Raw genomic sequence first — 22,582 nt, forward strand, 5'->3', positions numbered from 1 at the left:
TCTTCACCTACCTATAGTGATTGTGCTGCATGTGATGACCCGCGACCCTGACCAGTGATTCGAATTGAACGCGTCGTCGTGTTTACATCCTTCTGCATACGGGTATCTGTCCTCATCATTGCGTTTCAACAGCTTATTTCCATAACATCCAGTGGATGGACTACAGGTACTTCCGCCCCGCCGCCGCTACCCTCTGCCTGAACACCGGACTCCTGACTTCCATGTTGACCTGGTAGAAAGGGTTCATGATTGCCTTGATCCAGTTCTCGTACACTTCCGTGAAAAAATTCCGAACCGCCTCCTCCGTCGCGGGACTCGTGGGATTCGCCCCGATGGCCGTCGAGGACCGCGATGTCGGCGGCCCAGGCGGCAGAGAGGGCTGGTGGAGGAGGAGGAACTTGACGTTGCCGGCCGTGACGAAGCAGGAGACGTAGTTGTTGAAGAACTTGTCGACGACCTTGAGATACCTATTTGGGGAGCAGACGGTCAGCGCGAGGCGTCGCCAGAACCGCGCGCGCCGGCGCTTGTATGTGAGAGAAGGAGGGAGGCAGCATGGGGAAAAGCTGAGCACTGCTTTGGGGAGGCGGGGTGAGCCAGAACGTACATCTGTCCCTGCGCCCACTGGACCTCCTCGACGATGTCGAGACTGCTGTGCAGGATGAATTGGTTCAGGTGGCGGACCTGCTCGTTGAAGCGCGACTGGCCGTCGCCGCCCTGCTTCGAGGTGCCGAACTCGTGCTCGAAGAGGGGGTTGTCCAGGGTGCCGACTATGACGAAGTAGTACGACATGGCTGTGGTCGGGGGACCATGGATCGGTCACCTGCGGTCGTCGCTGTAGGCGGGAGTGGGAGAGTCGTCGCGAACTGATGGGTTGGGACCGCTGCCGCTGAAGTCGTCGGGTCGCGTTGTTTCGTCGGTCTGCTGTTTTTCGCTTGCTCTGATTGAGACCAGACTGCTCCCCTTTGGCACTCTCTGCCTCGCTGGCTGGCTGTCTGTCGGTGTAGTGCTCACTGGCCCTCTCACCGGGTCGGAGACGCGGGGCCGCCTGCTGTGCTGGGGTGGAGCCTTGCCCCTGCCAGCCCGGCCAGCCAGTGGATTGGTGGTCGTGGCCCATGCAGGGGAGCGGGAAAAGTCCGCCAGCGAGTAGCGGATTGCCTGACTGCCTGACAGCCAGCTGCGTGCAGGTTCCATCCAAAATTTACAGGCTTGACCAACCTACTACGACAAGACGACCGACGACGACGACGACGACGCGACCATACTGCGGACGGCCTAAGGCGAATCATTCTACAATTTTGACTGCCGAAGAGTTCTCAATCGCCTTGCCCTTTCCCCCCCAGAATCCGCCGGGCACGAAGACGCCCGCAGCAAACACGACAATGTTCGGTCCCTTCCGCATGACCTCCCCCCTATCGGGCGGCCTCCTCTGGAAGATCCCCTGGAGGCTCTCCAAGTTTCAGAAGCGCCGGCACCGCGAGCGCCTCCGAGCCGTCGACTCCGTCATCGCAACAGTGGACGCGGCGCTGGCGCGGCACGGCGCGACGATCGCGGCGGTGGAGCAGTGGAAGGCTGAGATGCCGACGGAGCAAGAGATGCTGCCGAAGGACAAGTACACCATGTTCGACCGGAAGGAGAAGAGGTATCGCAAGGGCATTCACAGTGAGCTTTTTTCCTTGTTTGGAGATGGGATTTAGGTGCGGCTTTGGCGGGTGCTAATCTTCGAACAGAGCTGCCGAAGTGGACGAGGGTTTCGCAGAGAGTCAACCCTCCTGGTTACTAGATGGACGCTCGTGGGGGCAGTATCGACTATACGAGCAGCGTTGTTCTCCTCTGGCGGCAGTGGGCGTCGTCCTAGCAACATTCGATTTGATTGGGGCTTTGGCAGGATAATCATGGCCTGTGTCGATGGATGCACCGCCTCATGTACAGCGGGGACGGAATACACTCGAGCCAATGGCGCATATGAGGGCTGGCCGAAGAAACGTCTGTGTACAATATGTATAGGTTTTGCTGGGATACCTTAAATCAGCTAGAGGGTGTGGAATTGAATTTGTTGCAAAACATCACCGGATGAATGAATGCTGGCACTCGATTGCAGGTCTTCTTGATGTCATGAAATATTCACCTGTCAGCTCGCTGAGGGTATCTCTCCTACCCTATCAGATGTAGCTCACACTATTTTCTTGACCATTCACCTTGTGCGTCCATACTCAGCCTCGGCACCCCTGTTGTTATTCTGCACTTCCTGGAGACGCTCCGCCTCGAGCGCCCTGCCATGACCACCGCGTCCCTCGTCGTAGTCTTCGCGATACTCATCGCGCACCTGTCCTCCGCTCTTGCCACGGCCGTATTGGCGGCCCTCTTCGAAACCAGGGTCCAGGTCCGTGCGGATGACGCGCTCGTCGAGCTTGGTGCCACCAATGTACTTCATGCAGTCCAGCGCGTCCTGGTGGGTGAAGTATTCGACGAAGCAGAACCCGCAAGGCGTCTTGTTGAAGCGGTCAAGACCCATGACGAGGCGCTTGATCTCGCCGCACTTGGCGAACAGCTCGTACACCTGCTCCTCGGTGGTGTAGAATGACAGGTTGCCGACGTAGAGGGTCGTTGAATTGGCGAGAGGGTCTTCCTGGGGAGCAGGAGGCGCCTCAGCCTCCTCTTCGCGGTCGTTGTATCTTCTGCGCTTGTTCTGCGGGTTGTCAGATATGTAGTATCCAGAAACGCCATCCATAGGAGCGGCTCACCTTGTTGTGATAGTAGGCACTTGGCCTGTCGAGGCGCTCGACGGTACTGCGAATGTGTTGGGTCATGGTGGTAGAGGGGCTATCGTTCTGCCGTGGCGATGCGTGCGCTGCAGCCGTTCGCGATCTTTCTGAGACGATACCTGATGAGCTCTGGCGTTGGGGATGTCTATAACTAATTAGAGGTATGCGTGGTCTCGGTTGAGGCGACAAAGATAAACTCGATTTGAACAGGAGCAGGCACTGGCAGGAACAGACACCAATTGAAGTCTATGAAGCTTAAGCTTGTCAGAGCAGAGCCGGGCGCACGGAAGTGGAGCCGATCTCGGTGAGTGTGTGGTCCCTTCCCTGTCCGTGGGTCGTGCCTGTCCGGTCAACTGCATCGCGCTAGGCTATGTTTTTTGGGCTGCTTGGGGCAAGCTTCGTCTTGCACACCTTCCATCCCGGCGGCTGGGCTAACTTCGCATCTTCCCAACTCGCCATACCGCACCGAGCTCACCGTCCAGAGCTACTACCTTCTGAGAGGCACACCGGTTCTTTGTACCATCGACGGGGGACAAGATTTCCAGTCAGACGGCCGCTATGCCAAAGATTAAGAGCTATACGGCTCCATGGCTGTCGCAAGGGCCTGGTCAGCGGTTATTTGCTCCATCTGCAGACGCTGCATCACCCTACAACTCTAAAAAGCAGAACATTCCTGGGTCCAAACGCACCATCGCTCGTCGCGGCACTGAAGTCTTTGTCGCCGTCGGCAAAGAATTGCGATGGGGCGACCTGGCGTACTTGAAGGAGAAATGGACTGCCAAACACCCTGGCGGACGCTCCGCCAGCAAGATCAAGAGGGAGGGTTCAGATGATCTGCAGCCCTCAATCGAGGAAGTCGCAGCAGCTGAGGGCTTTCGTGTAGGACACATTTGACTCGGGGTACAGATATTGGCTAACAAAAGGACTAGACCATCAAGACACCCGTCGCGATGGACATCCGACAGCTCATCATATCGCCCGACTCGAACCACCTGGCCGTCTTGACCTCGCACACCATCCACGTCTGCGCCTTGCCCGATCCTTCGCATTTGACATCCGATGACACAGGACCTCTCAAAACCAACTTTCGCATGGTTGGCCCGACCACCCACGTTTCGACTGCGGCACCACTGGCCTCTGCCCTGTGGCACCCGTTGGGGGTCAAGAGCTCCTGCGTGGTGACGGTGACGACGGACGCCACCGTGCGGCTCTGGGAGCTTTCCGTTGAGAACCGATGGTCCACCGACAAGCCTACCGTATCTATCGACCTGAAGAAGCTCGCAGACGGTCAAACACTGGACCAGGATTTCACGGCGTCAACCTCTGCCGGCACAGCATTTTCGCCCGATAGTTATGAGATGGAGGTCGCCTCGGCATGCTTCGCCGGGCGTGGATCGGGCGGTTGGAGCCCAATGACGCTCTGGGTTGCCATGACTGAGGGAGACGTGTACGCGCTGTGCCCTCTGCTTCCCGAACGCTGGGCGCCGCCTCCTACTCTGATCCCGTCGCTTTCCGTTTCGATCGTCGCCAAGGTCGCCGCGATAGAAGATGACCCTGACGTTACGGAGCATGCCAGGCTTCTAGCCCAACAGCAGCTCGAGTGGATGGGTGAGATTGACTCACAAGAGCCTCGCATTATCGAGGCGGGTATCGCCGAACCTTCTGTGGAAATCTACAATCGGCCATCAAAGCCAGGCGCTGTGCCCCGCCTGCAAGGTCCTTTTGATCTCCTCGCCGACCCTGAAGGCGATGACCTTGATGGTCTCCTGACCGATATCCATGTTATTGGGAAGAAAATCGATACGGAGGAGCTCATGATGGGTGAGGATGAATTATTGGATATGGACGAAGGCGAACAAGAAGGCCTGTCCCTGTCAATCGTCTGCCTTTCTTTTCTTCATCCCGGCCAGGTCAGAGTTGTTGCTTTGACCTTGGAGGGCGTCGAGGCCCAATGGCTGCCCCCGAAGGCAAGAAATCAAGGATCAGTCGCCTCGCTCAGCTTGCCGATCCCCCATCCCTACTGACGTTCCAATCGATCGACACTATGGGGCCGACCGAGGTCGCGGAAGACAGCTGGCCAATGTTCTCTGCAGATGTCACATCGCGCTATTCTTTCTTTATTTCTCATCACGCTGGTTTGACATACATCTCGTTGTCGCCCTGGGTGTTCCGCCTTGAGGGCGAGTTGCAGGGCGATGTAGAGGCTGGGGCGGACTTTCGACTGGGACTCCTTGTCAACGGACAAAACTCGACCCGCGAAAGACTATACACGCAGCCATCTGCTGATGTCTTGGTCCCACTTGCCGCTGCTGCCGCCATTCGCGATCCTGACCTGGGCTACTTCCTGTTGTCAGGAACGGCATTCGAGCCCATCGCCCTCACGTTTGAGACCCCTGAAGAAGACTTCAGTCCGGTTCGCCAGGAGACTCCTTCGCACGAGGAGAAAATGGCAGACATGCAACCCCTGGACTTTTACGAGCCCCGCCCAGCTTTCCAGCCTTCGCATGCTTTTGGTCAACAGTCTGGCCTCCCAGAGCTTCTTTCCATGCTGCGAAGCTCGCGTCATCGCACGATACTCAATCAGGAGGTGCGGCTATCGCCAGTGACGTTGCAGATCTTGACGGATGCCCACAGGGTACTCGGCGACGACACGCACAAGCTGGCTGTTGCCGTGGCAGAGCTTTTCCGACGTTGCAGCACCTTGCAACAGGAGCTGAAGGATCAAATTTACAAAGCCAACGAAGTCAAGGACAAGATTGACAGGATCTCGGGCAACGATAAAGAGGGCGAGGGTAAGGGCGAGAGCGACGAGGCCAGATTTGAGCGTCGTATCGCCCGGGCACAGGACCGGCAACGCGAGCTTGGTGAACGCCTGGAACGCATCAGGAAGCACGCAGGCAAAGTTGCAACACGTGAGCTCAGCACCAAAGAGAGGGCATTGGTCGAGGAAGTCAAAAGTCTGGAGGCCAGTTTGTTGGGCTCAACGTCGCGGGATGCACCAACTGCCAAGACGCAGTCGCAAATGTCCAAGCGGGTGCAAGCTGTGCAACAACTGCGTGAGGAATTGGTGGGTGAGGTGGCACGGATACAAAAAGAGAGCGAGGTTGCCGAGGGCGCCAACGACAAAGAGGGTAAAGAGCTTTCGGCCTCACAGTCAGGCGATCTCAGGATACCTTCGGAGGTCCGGAAGGCCAAGTTAAGACAGGTTCGCGGACTTTTGGACCGCGAGACTGCCCTCGTGGAGGCGGTCACTGCGCGGTTGACTGCTTTGCAGATGTAATATAGTAGTACCAGGTAGCCTAGGGTGAGAGGCGAGTACCGGTGTTATGACCGGGTTCGGAATACGACCACGAGCGACGAAGGCAAGCATGGAGTCATCCTGGGACGAGAAGGAGGTTTGGATGCACTACAGCCCCGGGATGAGGCAGCAAGGTGATTGACATTATTGGCAAAATCTATGGATACTGCCGGAGCAGGGATTCCCCATGCGCAGAGGAGTTGAATGCCCAACCTTGTGAGATGTATCTCGAGCTGTGATCAGTTCTGTCTTAGGTTCCATGCCGCCTGTCGGTCGGCTGCCTGACTAGGCGACGAGAACTCCAGCATTTGGCTCTGCGTCGGCCCGTACTAGGGTATGATCTGTCGCTGAGTCAAGTGGCCAGGGCTGACATTTCACTGATAAGATCCGGACCCTGGTTTTCAGAAGAACAGCCGTCACCTTGTAATCACTGCTTGATTCCGCCTGCAAGTTGGACAGCATATGGTGTCGTCCCAAGATGTAAGGCGTGGACACCATACAACGACGCCAAGCACTCCTCAGTTGTCGTTGTATGGCGTCCACGCCTTACATCTTGGGACGACACCAGCGGGCTCTTGTTTTTGCTGCCCAACATTCGTTGCGTGTTCGAGAACCTGATGTGGCAGTCATCTCCTTCGACAATAAGGACTGGCGACGGCCAGGGAGTTTGTCGCACTGATTGAGACGCCTGATTAAGTGAGGCAAGATGGGCGGGAGACTGATTTTCTTTCGGATACCTGGCAGAGGCGGGGAGACGCGGAAACGAGACAACATGGATTTCCCTGGCCGTCACGCCACACCGGGCGAAGCAATGCAAGAGTTCTGCCACTGTGAGCAGATTCTCTGGGTTGTACGCCGCCATACCGCCTAGGAGACACATTCCAATCTCCGGACCCTCGCGCCACTTGGTTCACCGACGTTCACCGTTCAGCATGCGGGAGGTTACAGCAGCATGGCGCGCGTTACGACGCTGCTTTCATGCCGGTCGAACCATATGCAAGGTGCGATGTGCGTGTATGTGTCGGCGTGGCGGCATGCTCCTCAACACTACTCGACTCCTTCTGCATGACGATGCCACTGGTTTCGTTTTTTTTGAGTTCCTACCCCCTCCTGTTCGTCGTTGTTTGTCTGACACCATTGCTTGTTGCCCAAACTACCCTGTCGTTTGTGCTAGTTGGCCATTCCTTTCGACTTTGAGAAGAAGGTCCGGCAGCAGAAGGTGAGCTCCCGATGGGCGAGCGGACCAGTACATGCTGTCTTCAGAGTGCCCGGATGGATGACTTTAGGTAGTCAGCCGCTTCACGTTTGGTGGCAACAGGCTTGTAGCCGCGGCTGCCGTAGGCTGCCAGCCGAACGGCGTCCGACGCCTCGCCGACATGGGTTGACCTGGCATTTGGGGTACATGCCGATGTTGCAAAAGCATCATCATCGGGTCGGTCTATGACCCCGCCCCTCTGTGTGTGCCGTGGTGATGAGCGTCGTCATGTGGTACTTGCTGCTCGCCGGTCTGATGGCACAATAAATATGGGAGGTCTAAGACCTTTTCTGTGTTCGCCTTCGGCACGAGCCTGAATGTCAAGTAGAGTTGTTGGCTGGCTAGTTGTCCGCCTCACTTTTGACTTGTGGCCAGCCCCCTTGCCCGCTCTGATTTGAGAGCCGCGCACCGTCTGACAAGCACCGTTCCCTCACTTGAAGGTACCTTCCCGACAAGGTACCTTCCTTCCCTTCAAGGTACCTTCACGACGAGGTACCTTCCTTCCCGTTAAGGTACCTCGCTCCTGGTCGCCGTCTCTCGACAGGGTCGGACCCGATGAATATGGTCGCTGAAGCGCACATCAATAAGTACCCAGCGTCTTCCTTCTTCAGATCTTTGCTCTCCCTCATCGTTCTCGGGTATTGAATACCCTACCCCATCCATTCCACCTTGACCGTGTGGATCTCTCTGGTGACATATTCAGTGATCCGAACATGCGGAAGCCCTCCTCAACGACCCTTTATGCTTGTCACGACTCCTATCCCACTCTCCTCGACATCGCCGATGCGTGGACACAACATGTCACCCGAGTCCCAGTTGCAGACCTGGAGCTATCTTCGGCAGCAAATCTCCGGTATGTCTGCTTCAGTCGGTGTCGTTCATCCTCTTCTCGACAGACAACTGAGAAGGTCGCTCCTCGCATGGCCAGCTCGCTGATTGACAGGCCACAGATAACCTTAGCTTTTCGTGTCCGTCTGATGCTCACATCAGCGTCGTCACGTCTCGAGACCCGACGGCAAAAGTCTGGCACGCATTGGCAGTTCAGTCACGAAACAACTGCAAGACGGTCGTTCTCACAGACCAAGGATATAGTGTTGAACTGGCACTTAAGGGTCTGTTCATCAAGTCAGCATATCATGTTCACCGGTACCTGAGCTTGAAGAAAACGTCAACGGTCTCGCCACCTACTCCCTCAGGCAGGCCGCCCGTCGCCACGAGACAGTCCGAGGGATCGGCCTACGACAGTTCATCCGACGACTCCGACTGGGAAGAACTCAAACTGCAGGCCAAGATCACCCGTGCGAAGAAACTTCTGAACAGGTACAAGACCGGTCAAAACACGACCCGGCCCGTCTCCCTCCCAGCTCCTCCTCCTCCTCCTTTGCCCTCCTCTTCACTGTCCGACTCAGCTCCCCGCTATCAGAGCTCGCCGCCACCTCCGCCGCCGCCTCCCCGTCTTCCGCCTCATCCAGCTCCCAGGCTTTCGGCCCATGGCACAAAAGGCCTTGCCCTGCCCTCGCGGGCAGCAGAAGAAGCAGCTCCCCCACCCCGTTTCACCACGCACCCCCGCGTGCCCCCGCTCATCCCACCCCTCCTGCCCGTCCGCCTCGCCGTCCGCCTGGCTATCAACGCGGCAGCCAACAACGAAACCGCGCCCGTCAACGTCCTGACAACCATCTCACGCCCCAGCCTCCGCGCCCTGCTCGTCGGCGCCATCGCATGCGTGGGTCAGCAGGACACGAGCGGCTACCGGGCCAAGGCGCGCCGGGCGCATCTCGACGGCGTCGCCTGCGACATGGCTCTGTTTGCAGCAGACGACCTCAGCTTCTTCTTCGGAAAGGATACTGTGCCGTTCTTCGAAGTTGAGGTCTGGAGGGAGAGTATCACGGAGCAGCCGAACTCTGATGCTGATGGCGATGACGACGAAGACGAAGCGTGATTGCTGATTAGAGGCTTGTCCGTTTGATTGGGTCTTTTGAGTCTGTTTGCAATTTACACTGAAAGGTTGTCATATATGTATAGAGTGAAAACGGAAAAAAGGTGATAAGGAGGTAGTGTCTTGGGAGTCTATGGCAGTTCCTTTTCTGATGGCTGGTGTATCTTGAGGCCTTGTTGTTTATTCTGCATGGTTCTTTTAGAGTACGTTTATCCTCAAATTGTACATGTTCCGGAAACTTGTGGGACTCGAAGGTTTCCTGGGGTTGAGTGAGTTTCATCATGTCTGGCGTCCGTTCGTGGCAAGAGCGCGATTCGCATCATCAGGGGTGCTTTGGTATTAGCCAACCTCGAAGGGGGCCAAGACACGCTCCAACAAGACTCATGGTTTAGCAGACAGAGAACGTGCCTAACCTTACAGAGCGGACGAGATGCGTTTGCCCTTCAGAGCTCCGATACCTCTACTCGGAGTTTCCTCCATCCTACAGTGACACTGTAGTTGCCGTCTCGCCTGACAGGCAACAAAAGTCCGCGGCTCAAACATAACAGGCCAGCCTCGTGCACCGTCGCATGTCGCATGTCGCCCCCCCCCCCATCTCTCCCTCTCCCCCCACGGCATGCGCAGAGCAGCGTCCCTCATTTTGAAGGCAGCATGAAGTGCGCACACACAGCCTCGCCGGCGGCCCTTTACTCGACACCGAACTGCAGTCGGACACTCTCTCCCCCGCGAATGCAATGATATGTGACTAAATGCCCCCGGCCCCGACACTTTTCGTCGGCACACACACACCTACGCCAACCCCCCCGGGAACTTAATCGCCCCGTACGCCTCTATCAGCCTTGCCTGTCCTCTCTACCGGGAAACCCGACGACGAATGATGTGGCATCAGAGCAGACTGCCTACACGGGTCGGACAGTGTGTGGATGCCTCACGGTCTTCAGCTTCGGACTATCAATGACAGGAAAGGAAAGAAAAACGCCAGGGACCGCGGCACCAGCCGCCTCGGGTGGCATGGTAAGGTAGCTAGGCGAGCGACCCGGGGGGGTGGGAAAGGGGGGGCTGTGCCAAGATGGATGACAGCCATCAGCGCTCGTAAGGCGACCACGATTTTCCATGCAGCCAGCCACACCATGGCTAGCAGACAACAGCGAATGGCGCGGTGAGCACAAGGCTGCCGCCAACGACGCACGCTCTCGGACAACAAGCCATGTCAGTTTCAGACACCACAATGCAGCTTGAAATTTCAAAGCCCTTTCAGGGTGCCCCGCCTCGGCGTCTGGTTCAGAATCGCCATGCTTCTTCTGTTCATCCACGTCCACTCACATGCGCCGCATGCACAAACATAAAGAAACCGTCTCTCCCTCTTCTTCCTTTTGGCAAATCTCTCCGAGAAGGCAAGCTGGGGGCCCCTGGCTATCCTCTAGACACGCATCCACCACCGTTCTATTCCCGCCCCGAAACGCCACCCAAATGCGTGGCTCTCGCTCGCTCGGCACGGCCTAGTAGATTCCCTGCGTCCTATACTGGAAGGTATCATAACTGGGAAACACGTCAGTCAAGTTCCTGGCACGTCGGAGCAGAGAGGCAAGGTATGATTTTCACGGCGCAGGGGCCGCATGCGCAGGAAAGGAACTTACAGTCGCGTGTAGTAACTTCCCAAGGACTTGCCAATCAGGTCCGTCTCGACGTACTGCTCAGCTTCGTCCGCACTAAGCTGGAGCTGGAAGCGCTGACGCAGGTTGTACGTCGCCTGCGTCACGCCTGCCGAGAAACACGGCATCTTGGACTCGCGACCCATCATGGCCACAAGGTCAATTATGTTGTCCGCCGAGCGTCGGAGAGCTGCGCATATTTTAGTACAATTACATTCCCAAGACATGAGAGCAACTGCTGGACTCACCTTGGAAGGCCTGTTTGCAGAGCCGCTTGAAGTCATCATAATCCTCCGATCCGATACCCCCGAGCACGTCAACGTACTCGTGCGTTAGCTTGAATGGCGCTGCCTCGAACCCGACCGAGCCTGGCGAGTTGGACAGCATGAAACCAAAGTCAATGTGCACAATGTGGCCCTCGCTGTCGATGAGCACATTGCCGTTATGCCGGTCCTTAAGCTGCAGGATATACGATATGATGCTGTATGCCCGCAAGCGAGCGCTTGAACGCGTCAACGCCGGCTCGGTGCGGCTCGCTCTCTGGCGGACCGAACGCCTTGATGAAGTGGTCCTTGAGCGTCGCCAGCCGTCGTGACGCTGGTTTGGTACCGCCTCCATCATGGACATAGTCAGGCTGCGCTTGATCGAGTGCAGCGACACACCGTTTGTGATCGTCTCGACAAGCCCTGAGCTCTCCCCTGTGACGAGGATGCGCATCAATTTGACCCATACGTCTACACCTGCATCGATCCAGATCTTGTGGCACACCTGGATCAGTTGACACGCAAAAGCCTCTTGCCGAAGGTCGTCGCCCGTCTTGATGATGACGCTGATGAGGTCCCAGTTCTTCATCCAGCCGTACGGGGAAGTCTTTCGTATGCGCTCCTTTTTGGCCTGCCATGCCTCGCCAAAGACGGCCGCGCTGGGGTCGTCCCGATCACTCTTTCGCTGCAGTCCGCCCGTTTTGATGTCGTTCTCCATCCGCGCCAGACCGGCCGCCGTGTTGACATTCGCCTCAGCCGGCGTCGTCTCGTCGAGGTCAGGGTCGAGGGCGGCCTGCGCCGCTGAAGCCTTGGCGATGATCGTGTCAAAGGTTGGCCCCGTGCCATCGTCCAGGTCGAAACTCTGTTCCTCCAAGGTCTGCATGCTGGCAATGATTCTCGTTCGGATGGCTGCCACCTCGCCCTTCGGCCTCTTGCCACTCGTCGCGTCCAGCTGCGCGAGCATCTGTGAGGCCGTGCGCATGTGTGTCGCCAACGCCGATATATCCGGCTGGTCTACGGATGTGTTGGTGCGGGCCGTAAGCGTCATTTTGCGCGACGGTCCCGGGCTGCTCGATCGCGTGGAGCCGCCCGAACTCCGAGGGGTGGCGACGTCCGAGACCGTGCTGGACATTGTCGTGCCGCCGCTCGATAGTCGCTGCGGATGGTTGGCTGCAATATGCTTACCCTGGTATTTGCTTGTCGGCTCGTCGTCGAATGGTCTTAGCAGCGGCGAGCTACCGAGATCGCCCGACACAGGCTCGAAGACGCTGTCGACCACGGCATCAACTGGTTCCAAGGCCCGCGCGAGGGCCGGTATCCTTCGCTTCGATTCGGACAAGTCGAATATGCGCCTTGAGCTCCCCTCCTCAGTCACAAGCGTCGCAAGCAATCTCTGATTGTCGACCGAGCCTGGGTCGAACGAGAGGTCGTCCCTCAAGACTTCGACCATGAGTAGAAAGGGCACCTTCTCTGCGCTGTTCAGTACCGTCGCTTCCGCAGGGTTCAGTCGTACGATTCGGTGATGTCGGCTCTTGCTCGGAGATCCATTAACGAGCGTTGGCGGACAGATGACCGGCACGTCAACCTCGGCCGGCAGGTCCTGCGCGATCAAAGCAAGCTCGGCGCGCAAGGCGCTGAGCCGCGCAGGCTTGGGCACGATGACGAGGCGATTGGAGATGCCCTCGAGTGCTGTGAGGAGTTGGGTCTGGCATCGGAAGTAGTTCTGCCGCAAGAGCCCGACTTTTTGGTTCCATGTGAGATCGGAGACGTCCAGCCCGCTTTTGGGATGGTGTGAATGCCTCCTGGACATGAGCTCGCCCGGGCGAGCCACAATTCCGGCAGACACAGGGGTCGATGGCCGAGTGACCATGCGCGGCGATCGCAGCTCTGGCAGAGGCAGTGAAGAAGAGCTTAGGCGGGCCTCGAGTGACTTCATCGCCAGAGCGGATGGTCGCTTGGGCTCCGTGGGTGTCTTGGCCGAATCACCCGAGTTCTGGCGAACGATCGATGACTGCGAAGGGCTGTGCGGCAGTCCTGCCGGGCCCTTTGGGTCGGGGGCGCTCGTAGTCCTGTTTCCGTCCTTGATGCGCTTCGACCGAGAGCTCACGGCAGTCACGGTGTGGGCGCGGGCTGGCGGTTTCGCGCTCTCACGTGTTTCGGATATCAGGTCCTCGGACGGCTGGGGCTTGCGAGCTTGCGCGACGGCCAGAGGTCCAGCCCAGGAGGGGAGCATTGGCACGGCGACACTGGCGAGGACGAAGCTGGCGAGGACCGTGACGGGCAATGTGTTCTCCTTGATTCTCTCGTGTCGAGCGGCATCGGGGAGGCCGAAAACGATATGCTGGACCTTGTTGTACACCCGCCGACATGTCTGGAAGGCCTTGGCTTGCGGTGTCAAGGAGAGGTCGTGCAGATATGTCTGGAAGAGCCAGAATGTCTGCAACATAAAGTCAGCTGCTTGTCGGTCACCCCCTTGAGGCGCCTTGCCTGGGTATGAGGGGCAACAAACCAAAAGGGCAGCGGTGACAGATTCCTGACACAAGTCCAGCAAAAATTCTTCCAGGGCCATGGACTCATTGTCGACGCTGATTATAAGGTGGCATAGCTGCGGCAGGAAGAACTCAATGTCCTCGTAAGGGAACTGTCGCAACTTGTTGCAGAGCACGTAGTGGATGCCGACGTGATCGGCATAGCGCCTGGGAAGAGGAGACACACGATGGTTAGCGCTGGCAATTGAGGGAGGAGACGAGAAGGATGGCTCACGAGAGGTACGAGACGGAGAGGAAGGGATTTGAGTTGAAGACATCGGACTCGAGGAAGCGTTTGAGCAGGTCCCACGACATTGGTTATACGCAGCGAACCAGCGAGACTTTAAGGCGAGGCGAGGCGAGGCGAGGCGAAGGGGGAGGGGAGAACTGCGAGGCTGAGCTAGGGCGGCCTCATGGGTATTGCGCATGGACCGTTTGGACGTTGGGGTGGTTGAGCATGGCTGGGTGGGCGAGCTCTATGGGTGGCTGTTGTTGTTCTTGAATCTGTTCGCGATGGAAAGAGGGCGATGGTGGGTGGTGCGTGGTTGTTGGAATTGGTATTGGGATTGGAATCTCGAAATGCGATCGTGGTAGGATCCGGGGGGGGGGAGCTTCGAGCCGAGTCGGTCAAGCCAAAGTCAGTCGTCAGGGGGCCTAAGGTCCAAAGGGCCACCTGGAGCAATACCTACCGATTCCTAGCAGGCACCGGCCGGCCGGCCTGCAACCTCCTCTCTAGGGTGCTCTACCACAGAGGGTGCCAGCTCTACCCACCGTGCCCTGAAGGTGCAGGCAGGTCCCGGTAGTAGCAAGGCTGCCCGCCTCCTATTCCAGGCTTAGCGGGCGCTGCAGCGATAGGTCGAGAGCCTGTGCACAGCACCCGCTCTTCCGTCTACGGGGCGCGTCTGCCCCCGCACACCACCTCCACTCCCCTCCCCTTCGGCGAAGCAGAAGCACGAGTGACGAGCAGGCAGAGCCACCTTTGCGGTTCGTGATTAGGTGACATCTGATGTCGTTTTGGCCTCTTACTTCCGAATTCCTGGCCGCCAAGTCTCGTTCCCGAAAGGGCTAGGGTGGTACGCGTGCTCCATGAAGGACTCCGCTACGCGCATTTTTTTTTTTGTTTTTGCTTCCACTCGGATAGCTACATGGGGCCCCGACCCCCATTGGATGCCTCCCGCGACCACCACATCTCGCACCCTTCAGTCTTATCTCTGCCGATCACGCTGCTCCTTCTACATCCTCGACCATGGCTTCCCATGTGACGGAGGTGAGAGGGGTGACAGGAACGACGTATCAAGTAACATGATGCCTGGAATCCTAAAGCAAGGGAGAGGGAGAGAGAAAATCTTCATTGCATGCCGTTCTAAAGACTCAAATGGCCTATAGACCTCAACGCGCGCTAATCCGACCTCAAGGTCCAAGCTACAGAAGGAAGGCGTCAGATGCCTTGCCCCAGTGTGCCTCTTTGAGGGCACCTGAGCAGACCAAAACGCCGGTGTAGATGCTCAAGTCGCAGCGAGGGTAGCCCCTCCCGAACGCCCAAATCCGTCCGTTCCATCAATCCATCATGGAGACAAATAAAATAAAGACACCGTCATCCCTCGTGAGCCGTGTCATTCTAATTGGACAAGACCGTCAACGCATGAAAGCTTCGCTTCGAGCCTGTGCGGCGCCTCACGTGGCTGCCTTCTTCTTGCGACCGCCGCGCACCTTCTTCTTCGGCTGCTCGACCTCCATCTCTTCCTCGGAGCTGGTCTCGGCCTTGTTGCCGCTGCCGCCTCGCTTCTTGTCGTCCTCTCCCACCTTGGCCGCGATGTCGGCCAAAAAGTCGTACTGGCCGTCCGTCTCGATGACCTGCTTCAGCATTTGCGCCGTGACGCGCTTCGAGTTTTTCTCCTTGGCAATCTCGGCACCGGCGGTGACGACGTTGATCATGAAGATCTCCAACGCCTTGCCCACGGCGATGGGTGTCTGCTGGGCTACTTTGCCGACCTCCTCGTCCGCCTGCATGATGCGCTTGATGCGCGCCGTCGGGAATTTGGTACGCACCGGCGAGGGGTCAATCTCGGGCGGAGGCGGCGCCTGCTGGGTGTTGCGACGCGGGGGCATGTTCTCTTTGCGCTGCTGTTCCTGCAACGAGGGTGGGATGTATTGCGGATGAGAAAGTGTTCGGTGGTGTGTGTTGCCGAAATGCGGCGCGGCACCAAAAGGCTCTTGTTTTATATAAGCTTGGTGCGCAGGGTGTGTCTGCGGCGGCGGCGGCGGTTGTTGCTGCTGTTGGTACTGGAGAGCCACAGAAGGTTGGTGGCCGTAGAAAGTTTGTGCAGAAACTGATGCTGGTCCAGGTGGCGAGGCTTGACTTGGCTGTCGCGGTGAGAGCTGTTGCTGTTGCAAGTGTTGGGCGTGATGCTGCTGCTGCTGCTGCTGATGTTGCTGCTGGTACTCGAGAGGGAGGTAGTGAGACTGCTGAGGAGCGGCCTGTGGTGGCGAATACGGAGACTTGTGGTGGTATTCACTCTTGATGGCGGCAGGCGGGTACTGGGGCTCTTGTTTGACAGATCCCAGGCCAATGTCTGGAGCTTGTGCAGGTCCAAGAACTGTAGGTCCAGGAGCTAGAGCAGGCGGGTTTGTATAGGGTTGATGGTGGTTGTTGGGCGGGCTAGGAAGTTGCTGCGAATGGGTTGGGTACTCATAGGGTGCGACCGCCGCCTGCAAGTGATGAAGCTGTTGCTGGTGGGGGTGGTGCAGGTGCTGGGGGCGTGCGTGCGGGTGCGGGTGCGGATGTTGTTGCGGTTGCAGTCCTGGTCCAGACGGGTGCAATGGGGGTTGCGTTGGTAGTGGTAGCGGTGCTGCTGCTGCTGCTGCTGCTGATGGAGGGGTGCGCGAAGTGGGGGCTGCCGAATAGAAAGAAGAGAGGTCGGGGGACTCGGGCGCGTACGGTTCCTCTGCCATGTTTTAATGTTTTGGGGGGGGAACAACTGGGGCCTTTGGTCTTGTTAAAAAAAGCGCGCCTCTAAATTTTTTTTCCTTGGAGGGGTAGGCGGCCTTGGTGGGTATTTCCCAGTCTCAAGTCCAAGCTGGATTTTTTTTTGGTTTGATTAGCCAACCAGGGGAAAGCTTATGACGACTTGCGCTTCGAGATGAAGGGAAGTTTCTTCCCTACCCCCTCGAGTGATCTCGAGGTATAAGTGCCGTGGTGCGAGGCGAGGGAGGAACTCTACCTTGGCGGCTGTGTTCGTGGGGTTCGAGTGGAAAGAGGAGCGGTGCAAGGACACCACAGCTCGGCTGCCGGCCGGTCGCTCCGGGGCTTGATATGGAGGGGGATACGGCGGCGATTTGACGAAATGGAGGTCCCGCGTCTCCTGTGAATTTACGGTACAGATGCAGCCCGACTTGGGAATGTGGAGGCAGAGTCCGATTGGAGATGGCAAACACACCGCCACTACGCAAGACAGCGCAATCTGCTGAAGGAGGACAAGTGCGCTGCAAGGAACTGACAGAGGGCCCTATCAAGAGGCGTGATGGCGGGCGCAACTCGCAGGACGCAGCAGGACTATGCCTCTAGGTACAGCAGAAAGCACAGAGCGACCAGGCGTCAGGTGGGACTAGTTGGTGCCTCTCGTGTCCTCGAGAATGGTCTCCTCACAGAAGACCGCGGGCAAGGGTGGGATGAAAAGCTGCGAATGGTTGCTCTTGCAACGACAGGAATAAATCCGACAGTCTGGATGCCTTCACCACGCGAGTGGATTGGGGGTCGACCAGTGAAAAGCAGGGCCCAAAACCGACAAAGCCCAGCAAAACGCCAGTCCCGAGGGAGCAAGAGAAAGCTCAACGGTAGAGGGGGCAAAGGACCCAAAGATGACAGGGCTGATGAGAAGGATGCTTCGAGCTCGAGGAACCGCTAGTCCTATTCGGGTGGTGTTGTGTGGTCGGTGCGTCGACGCGTCTCCGTGAGATGACGGGAAGGGTTCTGATCGCGATTTGGGTGGACTTTGGTGGGGAGGGGCGAGTCGGCGCCGGGGTGGTCCGTACGTTTCCTCAGAGAATGTGAACTCAAAGGCACAGAGAGAGCCCAGACTGAGCAAGTCGAATAAAGGGAATGACAAAAAAAAAATGAAGGACCCAGCAGAGATGGGCACTCAATCAAGGCCTTTCTAGAAGATGAAATAATAAAATTGTCGGTCTCTCTCAAAAGTAATGTGTGAGAGAGTAAGAGTGATGACGCTAACCTCAATGGTCGATGACGGCAGTGGTCGAATCAGGAGAGTACATTGTCTTGATGGTGGAGGACGGGCAGGCAGGGCGTCCGGGGGGGTCCGTCTTGGGCGAAGGGAAATGTCGCGTTTATATGCGCATCGTGGGTGAGAGAGTCTTCCCCTCAGGCCCCTCTCGCCTTCAGGCGCACCTCCTGTGCACCAGCAAGAACAGCTCCCGCTGGCAGGGGGGAAGGGGGGAAGGGGGGAGCACACGCTCAGCCGCCAGGCCACAACCGGCAGGGATCCGCAGGAGTACCGCCCCCAACCACTCACATCTCGCCGCAGCATGGTACTTGCCCAGTGCTAGGCTTGACGCGCCAGGTTAGGTATGAACGATTATCGACCAGCTGCTCCTGGCCATGACAGCCTTGGATTTTTTTTAACCTCGTACAGAATGCAATGTACCTGCCTACCTACTTAACCTACCTACCCACCTAGGTATTTTTCAAGATGGACCTCGTTGACATCGTCCGACGCGAGATGCCAACCATGAATGGGCTGCGCTCTTGGCACTCTACCACCTGACGTGCTCACAGCTCGAGCTCTCGTTCACTTGCTGGTAAATCAAGATCAGGGCTCTGGCTGGCCTCTCACCTCTCTCGCACCAGGCACAACTTCTTCTCACACATGAAGGCAATCAAGCACGTCACGCTCGCTGCACATCTTCGTCAGAGTAGGCATGCTCGGCTGCTGCCTGTTCCAACTCGCCATGCATCCGTTTGGCCTCTTGTCTGACAGCTTCACGGTGACTGCCACCTCTACCCGGCAAGATACTGCGACCGACACGACGCTCTCTCTAACCACCTACCCAACCATGTTACCAGCCATACCCACATGCCTTAGTCAAGGTGTCAGTGGACGGCCTGGAACTTGGGCGTCTCACCCTAATGACACTCCCAGGATCTCAGTCACGTTCCTTCTGGGCACGATGGCCCGTCCTCACCTCGAATGAGCCGCACGGTCGCCATCCTCGGTACCACGCGTCAACAAGCTGGTAGTACGAGCTAGCTGCCCGTCATCAGTCAGCCAGTCAGCCAGCAGCAGGCCGTGGCCTCAGCTCCCGACGAGACCCACGCAAACTGCACCGTTGACTATTTCTAGTGCCATCCGAAGAACGCACGACGCACACGCTACATATCAACAAGTGCGGCTCCAGCATGCACGACATGGCCTCGCCAGTGCGCGAAAATTTGGCAGAACAGCTAGGAGGGAAAAGGGATCCCCCGTCTTCTATGAAATTCTTAATCTCTTGGTCCGTGCGTATGATGAATACTATATGAGCCTAAAACGCCCGAGACCGCTCATCGCGCCGACGACCGCAGAAGCCGCGCCGCGCTGCCGCCGGCCCTGGTTTCGAGGTTTCTTGCTCGAGGTCTGAGACGGACCTGAATAACTTGATCTAATCTGACGCCCATCTCTTCTTTACCTTTTCCTCCCCAGTCGACCCCACTCGTCAGAGTATGTGTTTTCTAATGGATACAGTTAGCGTTCTCAGCCCCCTCAGCCGCTGTTCCTCCGCGCTCGACAAGAATAGCGACGCCACAGGCCACGCGTGGATCCCTCCCGTCTCCTTACGGCTGTCTACTTCGGCAGAGCGGACGGCTGTCTTGATGAATTCCTTGATCTCAGGCGCAAACACCTCCTCAGACCCGTACATGACGAAGAACCCGCAGCGCGACTGGCATTTGCCCACAACTGACGGTCCGTACACAGGCCCGGTGATGCCGTATGGTCTGATATGTGGTCTCGGCCGGCATACTGCATGGCATACTCGTGCAACTGATACTTGTCGAGGTAGTCACTCGTTGAGTTGTCGTGCTTGTTGGATATAAGCGTTACCCACGGTGAGATGAGGACCGCTAACCCCGGCAGGGGTGTCTCGTATGGGCTCCTCCAATACTGCTGACGCTCGCTGTTCGGCACCTCCTGCTTGGACTTCTTTTTACACGCCCTAGCGCTGCTCAACTGGCCGAGTTCCAAGAGCATCGTGAGCACGAGTGTGCCTCCCGCAGAATCTCCTCCCACTACGACCTTCGCGGGATCTCCCACTGCAGAGAGAACATGTCTATAGCCTCTCAATGTCTCGTGCACTTGCGCAGGATACATTTGGTCGGGCACAAGCGAGTACTCAAGCGCAAAAATGGCCGGGTTGCGGTACCCAGCTTTGCAAAGTAGCGCATGCCACGCAAGCAGAAACTCAAGGTAGAAGTATGTCGATCCCATGGCGAAGCCGCCGCCGTGCACGTAATAGAGGACCATGTCAGGCACCATGGACGGGTCCGCGCTGATCCAGATGCCCCGAAAGCCATCCGGTCCCTGTACATTGTTAGTTACAGATCAGTCGTCCACGGCGAACTCTCGACCCACCTCCTGCTTGTACTCTTTCCACGTGACGGGCGACCTCACAAACCCATGGCGCGCCATCCTCCACCGTAAAAACGGCAGCGCCACGGCCTTGGAGAAGAAGACGCGCCCGACATTTGCTGGGATCTCTGCGAAGGCATACCGCACGCACCGTACGACGAGATCCTCAAATAACGTTGCCCGCGCCACGAATGGCGACCGCTGGTCGCGTCGTAGGATGTACCTCTCCTTCACAAGCGATGCCGGCATGCGCAACACCAGAAAGGGCAGAGCGCGTAGCGCGAAGTAGGTTGTGCGGAAGAGGCCAATGTGGAGGATGAGCTGAGGTGCAAGAAAGACGCAGAAGACGGCGCAGTCGATGAGGGATACGGGGCCGAGAATCATGTTTGCGACGTGACGGATATTCTCAACAGTTGAACGAAAGAAGAAGGAAAAAAAAAGAAGAAAAGTTATATGGATATAGTGATTCTAAAAGATTGAACGATGTCGCGTTGCGAGAGGCTCTAGGTGGCTAGGTGATGTTTGAAGATGGTGCAGATCCCGGAGCGTGCAATGGGAACAGTGTCAACTGGCCTTGTGCTTTGGGTACCTTTGTCGTCTGTCAGGGTGCATTCGCCATCCCGGCTGCTGAATGACAGGCTATCACACGGCACGCTCGCACGAAGCAGGTGCATTGAACATATGAAACCGCGCAGGAAGCTGGACGAGATGGATGATGGTGAGATGAAGTCGCGGCTGGCGTAGGGTGGTGACGTAAGGCACCTACTCCGTCGCCCATGGTCTGGCGCGTCCTGGTACCTACTTTGGTCAGGTAGGCAGTTTGGTGTACCGAGCACGACTCGAGCATCTTCTAACCTCAACAGGATGCCAAGGGGGGGCCATCTACCGCCCCGTGAGTTTGGTAAGGTAGGCAGAGGGATATTGTCTTCACCAATTGATATCTGGGCACAGGGCTTAATGATGCTGATGTATTTCTCGATTGATGCATGTATGCTAGGTGTCTTGTCGTCACTTTCCTCGATCCAGACACCACGAACAGCCATTTAGTGATCTCCGTACGCCATGTTACCAAGCCAGAGAACTCCCATAATCCCCGCAACCTTCCACTTGAGATCGCTTTCCGGAATGGCTGTGTCTTCACTTCGAACTCCTGCTTCCTCAGCATCGACATCCTGCCATGATTGGCCAGCAGCTGCCTCATTGAGCCTGCCGCTCGTGTCCTGCGACGCTCGCCGAACTTTGATCAATGACCCTTGGTCGCCCGCCTTTGGCCCAAGCCATTGTGCGATCTTTTGCGTAGAATGCCTGCATCTGATAGCTGCCCACAGGAACACAATAGTTAGGACCGTCAGCTCTGCCGGTCTGGCGAGCGAACTGGCCATGATTCCATACCGGCCTGCTGAGCCGATCCGGAGGATGCTCGTCCCGTCACCAGCCAGCCAGATGTGATTCTTCAGGAGAGATGTCTCCAAGGAGATGCGACCAAGCGCTATAGCTCCAGCCATCTGACGCTGCCTCAGCCAACGGTGACAATTCCGGACGGCCAATATTGCCAGGACCGCCCAAGGGCTTGCATAGGGGTGATAGGCGTCGTAGGCGCGGCTGTCGCTATCTGACTTGGCTGCAAGTCCCAATATACCAAGGGCGACGAGGTATAGACCGGAAAACGCAATCCATATTGATTTGACGGAAATCGCATCTTTGCCTGGATAGATCATGCCAACGAGTTCCCGGTCCAGGGCAGAGTTGAGCTTGTCGAACGGAGAGCCAGTGTTGTCTAGTATGCTCTTTCTTCCATCTTGCTGCTGCTGCTGTAGCACCGTGAAACGATGGACCGCCGCTGCAACCAGTACGCCAGCCATGGGGATGAACCTGTCAAGTGAGACGTGCAAATGCACTTTCTGAACATCCCAGACAACACCAAAACACTTATTTAGAACCAGAAGAATGCCACCAACGACCCCTGGGGTTTTGATTATAACAGAAGTCATGACACCGGCTGTCAGCACCTTCACCATGAGCAGAGTTAGGTTGCTGTTCAAGTGTCTGAAGCTTGCCAATGTTGCATAGGTGACGAGGAACCAGAAGCTGGCCAAGGCAGAGAAGTACTGCGTAGCCCATTGGGTATCCGATATGAACGATAAAAGACAGCTAAGAACATTGAGTCGGCATAGGACGTGGGCTGCTCGTGTGAAGGAGAAGTCCTCGGTTCTTAAAAAGTATCGCGCGTGGCCATAACATGAGAAAAAAATGTAGGCAGATACAGAT

The 22,582-nt window shown here is 57.1% G+C and overlaps 10 protein-coding genes across 10 annotated transcripts; 4 read left to right on the forward strand and 6 right to left on the reverse strand.

Moving 5' to 3' along the window:
- Positions 1 to 160: 160 nt before the first annotated feature.
- VDBG_06808 (trafficking protein particle complex subunit 2) lies at positions 161 to 789 on the reverse strand (the record flags this gene model as incomplete). The annotated part of the gene is made up of 2 exons (XM_003003200.1): positions 161 to 467; positions 605 to 789. 2 exons carry the CDS (start codon positions 787 to 789, stop codon positions 161 to 163), a joined length of 492 nt encoding a protein of 163 aa, XP_003003246.1.
- A 590-nt stretch (positions 790 to 1,379) lies between these two features.
- VDBG_06809 (mitochondrial 54S ribosomal protein YmL31) lies at positions 1,380 to 1,780 on the forward strand (the record flags this gene model as incomplete). Its single annotated transcript, XM_003003201.1, has 2 exons — positions 1,380 to 1,659; positions 1,728 to 1,780. The coding sequence occupies 2 exons, from the start codon at positions 1,380 to 1,382 to the stop codon at positions 1,778 to 1,780; spliced, it is 333 nt and encodes a 110-aa protein (XP_003003247.1).
- A 411-nt stretch (positions 1,781 to 2,191) lies between these two features.
- VDBG_06810 (nuclear cap-binding protein subunit 2) lies at positions 2,192 to 2,807 on the reverse strand (the record flags this gene model as incomplete). Its single annotated transcript, XM_003003202.1, has 2 exons — positions 2,192 to 2,686; positions 2,742 to 2,807. 2 exons carry the CDS (start codon positions 2,805 to 2,807, stop codon positions 2,192 to 2,194), a joined length of 561 nt encoding a protein of 186 aa, XP_003003248.1.
- Positions 2,808 to 3,320: 513 nt separating this feature from the next.
- Positions 3,321 to 6,042, forward strand: VDBG_06811 (conserved hypothetical protein; the record flags this gene model as incomplete). Its single annotated transcript, XM_003003203.1, has 3 exons — positions 3,321 to 3,641; positions 3,692 to 4,583; positions 4,709 to 6,042. The coding sequence occupies 3 exons, from the start codon at positions 3,321 to 3,323 to the stop codon at positions 6,040 to 6,042; spliced, it is 2,547 nt and encodes an 848-aa protein (XP_003003249.1).
- Positions 6,043 to 8,113: 2,071 nt separating this feature from the next.
- VDBG_06812 (predicted protein) lies at positions 8,114 to 9,701 on the forward strand (the record flags this gene model as incomplete). The annotated part of the gene is made up of 2 exons (XM_003003204.1): positions 8,114 to 8,168; positions 8,266 to 9,701. 2 exons carry the CDS (start codon positions 8,114 to 8,116, stop codon positions 9,252 to 9,254), a joined length of 1,044 nt encoding a protein of 347 aa, XP_003003250.1.
- An 840-nt stretch (positions 9,702 to 10,541) lies between these two features.
- On the reverse strand, positions 10,542 to 14,009 carry VDBG_06813 (phosphatidylinositol 4-kinase PIK1; the record flags this gene model as incomplete). The annotated part of the gene is made up of 5 exons (XM_003003205.1): positions 10,542 to 10,790; positions 10,889 to 11,093; positions 11,152 to 13,603; positions 13,676 to 13,862; positions 13,930 to 14,009. The coding sequence occupies 5 exons, from the start codon at positions 14,007 to 14,009 to the stop codon at positions 10,751 to 10,753; spliced, it is 2,964 nt and encodes a 987-aa protein (XP_003003251.1).
- Positions 14,010 to 15,368: 1,359 nt separating this feature from the next.
- VDBG_06814 (DNA polymerase epsilon subunit C) lies at positions 15,369 to 16,646 on the reverse strand (the record flags this gene model as incomplete). The annotated part of the gene is made up of 1 exon (XM_003003206.1): positions 15,369 to 16,646. The coding sequence occupies one exon, from the start codon at positions 16,644 to 16,646 to the stop codon at positions 15,369 to 15,371; it is 1,278 nt and encodes a 425-aa protein (XP_003003252.1).
- A 569-nt stretch (positions 16,647 to 17,215) lies between these two features.
- On the forward strand, positions 17,216 to 17,599 carry VDBG_06815 (hypothetical protein; the record flags this gene model as incomplete). Its single annotated transcript, XM_003003207.1, has 1 exon — positions 17,216 to 17,599. The coding sequence occupies one exon, from the start codon at positions 17,216 to 17,218 to the stop codon at positions 17,597 to 17,599; it is 384 nt and encodes a 127-aa protein (XP_003003253.1).
- A 1,932-nt stretch (positions 17,600 to 19,531) lies between these two features.
- VDBG_06816 (esterase) lies at positions 19,532 to 20,698 on the reverse strand (the record flags this gene model as incomplete). The annotated part of the gene is made up of 2 exons (XM_003003208.1): positions 19,532 to 20,266; positions 20,318 to 20,698. The coding sequence occupies 2 exons, from the start codon at positions 20,696 to 20,698 to the stop codon at positions 19,532 to 19,534; spliced, it is 1,116 nt and encodes a 371-aa protein (XP_003003254.1).
- Positions 20,699 to 21,357: 659 nt separating this feature from the next.
- VDBG_06817 (conserved hypothetical protein) lies at positions 21,358 to 22,176 on the reverse strand (the record flags this gene model as incomplete). The annotated part of the gene is made up of 1 exon (XM_003003209.1): positions 21,358 to 22,176. One exon carries the CDS (start codon positions 22,174 to 22,176, stop codon positions 21,358 to 21,360), a length of 819 nt encoding a protein of 272 aa, XP_003003255.1.
- Positions 22,177 to 22,582: the final 406 nt, after the last annotated feature.

The sequence above is a fragment of the Verticillium alfalfae genome, genomic scaffold (genome assembly GCF_000150825.1).
Source record: "Verticillium alfalfae VaMs.102 supercont1.8 genomic scaffold, whole genome shotgun sequence".
NCBI classification, from domain to species: Eukaryota; Fungi; Ascomycota; class Sordariomycetes; order Glomerellales; family Plectosphaerellaceae; genus Verticillium; species Verticillium alfalfae.